Source organism: Fringilla coelebs, assembly GCF_963513975.1.
Source record: "Fringilla coelebs genome assembly, chromosome: 6".
NCBI lineage: Eukaryota > Metazoa > Chordata > Aves > Passeriformes > Fringillidae > Fringilla > Fringilla coelebs.
The window spans coordinates 53,295,178-53,299,793 of record NC_140034.1 but is presented as its reverse complement, the minus strand read 5'-3'; the positions used below and the strand labels follow the sequence as shown (position 1 = coordinate 53,299,793).

At 60.3% G+C, this 4,616-nt stretch overlaps 1 protein-coding gene across 1 annotated transcript; it reads right to left on the bottom strand.

The window, feature by feature from the left end:
- Positions 1-476: 476 nt before the first annotated feature.
- On the bottom strand, positions 477-3,222 carry LPXN (leupaxin; the record flags this gene model as incomplete). The annotated part of the gene is made up of 9 exons (XM_084207517.1): positions 3,149-3,222; positions 2,277-2,380; positions 2,109-2,164; positions 1,788-1,893; positions 1,563-1,712; positions 1,309-1,482; positions 1,153-1,234; positions 821-969; positions 477-743 (listed from the first exon to the last, which is right to left on the bottom strand). Exons 1-9 carry the CDS (start codon positions 3,159-3,161, stop codon positions 477-479), a joined length of 1,101 nt encoding a protein of 366 aa, XP_084063643.1. The 5' UTR covers positions 3,162-3,222.
- Between the last annotated feature and the right edge of the window lie 1,394 nt (positions 3,223-4,616).

Below are 4,616 nucleotides of genomic sequence, written 5' to 3'. Positions count from 1 at the left end.
AACGCTTTTAAAACAAAATGATTTTTTTATATAAATAAAGTTTTTAAAGTGTGATGTGTGCCTGCCCCTTTGGTGTTTCTGGCTTTGCTGTTGGACCCAGCTGCTTTATCCAGGAGTGGTGCCGGTCTCCATGGCTCCCAGAGGTGTCGCTGTGACAAACCATGTGATATTTCCCAGCCCTCCCACCTTGCCTTGCACCCTCGTCCCTAAATCCACCAGTAAGCAGAGAGAAGGCAGTACCAGGTATTTTATTGCTTCAGGTCCAAGGAGCAATGCCAGGGATGGCTTGGAGGGAGGGGGTCAAGAAAGGATGCCTGGCTTGGCAGACACAAGGCTGGGGACAGTTGGCTGAGCAGGACCAGCACCATGCGTGTTGATGAGTGGGGTGTGAGGTGTGTTTGGGTCAGCAGGGACAGTGCCAGGCACATTGATGCTGGGGACATCCAGGCAGGGAGGCTGTGCTGGGCACCTGGGGCTCAGAGAAAGAGCTTTTCGTAGCAGGGCTGGCAGTACATCTTGTTGCCGAGCTCACGGAAGGTGCCCTTGTGCAGGCGGCCCAGGCAGTAGGTGCAGATGAAGTGCTCGGGGTGGTACCTGCGCCCCGCGGCCGTGATGCAGCGCCCGGTGACGGGGCGGCCGCAGCCGTGGCAGATGGTGCCCTGCCGCTGGTGGAAGTGCAGCTCGCAGTAGGGCCTCCCCTCTAGCTCAAAGAAGGACCCGCCGGTGAAGCCAGTCAGGCACTCCTAGAGGAAGGAGAGAGGAAGGGCTGGCATGGCGCTGGGAAGACCCCCAGTACGTGCATCCCTGCCATCCCACTCACCGTGCACACGAAGCACTCGGTGTGCCAGACACCCTGCAGCGCTGACAGGTAGTTGTCAATGACAGGGCGCTCACAGCCCTGGCATTTGGGGGCAAACAAGGCCAGGAAGTCCTGGTGGCAGTATGGCTTCCCATTGTGCTCCAGGAACCCTGTGGGAAAGGGATTGGGATGGGCACTCACCTGGGGATGGCTCACATTGGGGACAGTGAGACATGGACACAGTGGTACCCAGGGTGGCAGGCAAGGGAGAGACCGTGGGGAGCTGTCGGAGCGATAAGTGCAAAAGCAGGGGATACCTGGGATGGGGGCAGGACATGTTCCTTGGGACATACCCTCATCTCCAAACACCTTCCCGCAGTGTGCACAGAAGAAGTGCTCGGGATGCCAGGTCTGCTCCAGGGCCGAGAGGACTTTCTGCAGGAAAAGCCGAGGTGAGGGGGCTGGAGGGAGGCGGGGGAGGCCGGGGGGTGGGGGGGTCATTCACTCACCTCGCGGATGGGGCCGGAGCAATAGGCACAGCGCGGGGAGAAGGCCTGGTGATAATCCTCCTCGCAGAACGCCTGCCCGCCCTGCTCGAAGAAGGGCCCTTTGTCCAGCTCCTGCCCGCAGCGGGCACAGGTGAAGTGCTCGGGGTGCCAGGTTTTGCCCAGGGCTGTGAGCACCTGCGGGGAGGAGGCACGGGGGCTGTGAGGGCAGCTCCGGGGGGATGCCAAGGGGTGCCAGGCTGGCAGCAGGGGCTCACCTTGCCAGCGATGGGCTTGCGGCAGGCGGCGCAGATGCCGGCGGGCGCGGTCATGATGCCCAGCTCCTGCAGGTCCCGCGTGAGGCTGTCCAGCATGTTGTCCAGCAAAGACTCCTTGGGCACCCTGGCTCCCTGCCCTGCAGCTGCCAGCTGCCAGGAAGGAGGATGATGAGGCCCAGGTGAGGGCCAAACCCCCCCGACCAGTGCCCCAGGGCCAGGGCTCACCTTGCTCTCTGTGTGGCCCAGGTCAGCCAGGAGCTCATCCAGCTGCCGGGCGGCCTCCGTGTGTGGGGGTGAAGGGAGCAGTGGCTTTGGGACTGGTGCAGGGGTGCTGGACATGGCAGAGAGGGGAGATGCTGTAGTGTCCACACCAAAGTCAGGACCAAGGCCCCCTCCACCCCTGCCAACACAGCCCTTTCCCACAGGCCACCACAGGGAACACTGCAGGTATGCAGGATACAATCTGTCCCAGGTGACCCTGGATGGCAGATCCCAGCAAGGAACAGACAGCCTCAGGTGGCTTTGCCCTCCCATGGCCATTTTTACCTGTACACTGAATCCAAACCTTTTCCTGGAGGCTGAGCTCGAGGTGGCAGTGGCACCTGAAAGGACAAGCCCTTGTGGCAGAGCCCTCAGGGTGCTCCCCTGGCAGCTTCCCCTGCCCAGCTCCACCACCCCATCACGAGCTGAGGGGTCTCTGTGCTCAGGTATTACCTTTAGGGTACCATGCTGGGCATCCTGGCAGGAGCTTGGTCCCTGCAGTGCATGCTCCTTGGAGGCCAGGCAGGAGCTCTGCTCCAGTTCTTCCAGCAAAGCATCTGCACAGAGACACCGGGGTCAGGCCCCACAGCCACCGACTGCCCACCCTGAGGTCTTGTACCACTCCAAAACCTCAGGAGCAAAAGGAGTGACACAGCAGGTCCAGCTGCCAGCCCTGAGCATCCTCCCCAAGGCCTCCATCCCAGTGCAGGATGTGCCCACCTTCCCAAGGAGTGTGAGTGGGGCAGAGTCCTGCCCCCACATGCCCTCCCTGGCCAGCAAAGAAACCTCTGCCAGTCTTCAGCTTGACCCAGCATAAGCCCTGGCAGGGAAAAGCTCACCCTGGGCCCATCCTGCGTGTCCAGAGCACCACTTCCCCCAAGGTGGGCTGAACACTTTCCCTTTCCTCTTTCACCTCTCTGCCTTGGCTGTCCCTGACACTGGGAAACAGGGGATGCCAGCGTGGCTGCTTCCCTGAGCCCAGCTCCCCACCCCAGGCCAGGGATGGCTCCCAGCTCCTGCTGGGTGCAGCCAGGGTTGCGGCGCCGCCTCAGCCCATTTCCTGCTCTCAGGCTGGCTCTGTTTTTGGCCCAGTGCTCGCCCGACCACTGGCCCCATCGTTCCCTTGGGGTGGGGAGGCACAAGAGGGAACAGGGCTCCAAGGAGGGAGCAGGGCTCCAAGGAGGGAGCAGGGCTCCAAGGCTGCCCCTCAGCATCATCCCCTCCCGGTCCTGAGGTACAAGAAGGAAGAGGCTCCCTGGAGGTACCGAAAATGTGACCCCAACCAGACCTGGCTGCAGGATTAGCTCTGGAGAGGCTCAACTTACCCAAATCCTCCATCCTGCCTCGGTGTGGGGTCGCAGGGCAGGGGCAGCACCCTAAGGTGCTGAGATGGCAGCAGAGGCTGCGCCGGCTCTGTTCCGGTCTCGCCTCCGCCCCCCGCGCCGGGGTTTGTCACCCGGGGTTTCCTTTGTGGGCTGCACACACCACGTGTGACGGGCACAGCTGGGGCACAGGAAGCCACAAACAGCCCAGGCTGCAGAGGGGAGAAACTGGCCAGGGGCTGCCCAAGGAGCTCCAGAAGCCAAGACATGGATGTCCTGCTGATACAGGCCCTGTGCAGAAGCCACTGGCCACGTGTGACAAGGGATGGTGTCCCTGTGCTGGATGGAAATGGATTTGTGGCAGCATGGTGGAGCGGTGCTGTCACATTCCCACTGAACCTTGCCTTTGGGGGATGCTTCTGGAGCCTCGTCATCGATTTCCAGATAACAGCAATTCCTTTTTGGCAGAGAAATCTCCTGGAACTGCTGGGAACTCCTGGGCAGTGGATGTGGAAACAGCTCCAAGGGACTGGGGGAATGTTAATGTCAGAGGTGGGTGCACATGGCTTGGTGTGTGCTTTGGGCTCTGGTTTGGTGTTTGGAGGAGGCAGCACCTGGTGGGTGACCAACAACATCTCTCTCACCTTGGCCACCACCCCTGCCAAAGTGTCACCAGGTCCTGACTTGGCTCCTCTTTAGCCCAGCCAGAAAAACCTCAGGAGCAAAGGCTAAGGGACACAGACTGCGTCCTCTCTCTGTGGGAAGGCACCAGCACCCACATGGGTGGGGCGGGCCGGAGCTGAGCCCCTCGGCTGCCACCTCAGGGGTCACTTCATTCCTGACTCCATTTTGTCCCCTGCTCACAGCAGGGACATACAGCCCAGCCCTGCCTCAGGAAAAGGCCCCGGGGCCACCAACCCGCTGTGTCCAGGCCAGGAGTGCTGAGAGCCCACCAAAGCCCAGGGGAGGCACTGCTGCTGTCACTGCTCGGGGCTGCCTGGCCATGGGATCCTGGCGTCAGGCTCTTCCCTTTCTGCACTCAACAGAACCTTCCTGCCTGAGGAAGGTTTTTAGCTATTTTTAGCTTTCTCAGCGATTTAGCGATGTGTGTGCCTGAGTGCACACGAGCATCTGGAGCTGGAATATCTTAAAACTTGTCCTTACAGAACCTAGAGGCCAAAGGCTGAGCTGTGCTCTGTCCTGAGCTCTTCTCCCCTGTTCCAACAAGAATTAAGTGACCCCAGCCTTGCCTGCAGAGGGGAAATCAGTCATGACAATGGCAGGGACAGGTTAGCACAGGGCTGACAAAAAGCAGGGACAGGAGGAATCCCTGTGCAGGGATCCTGAGGTTTTCTTTAACTTTAATGCAAGAGCATTTTCCTCCTCCCCAGGGTCTGGGTCAGGGGAACGTGGCTCTCTTTTATTCTTTTTCTAATCATGATTAGCACACTCTCAGGAACTGTTGGACACA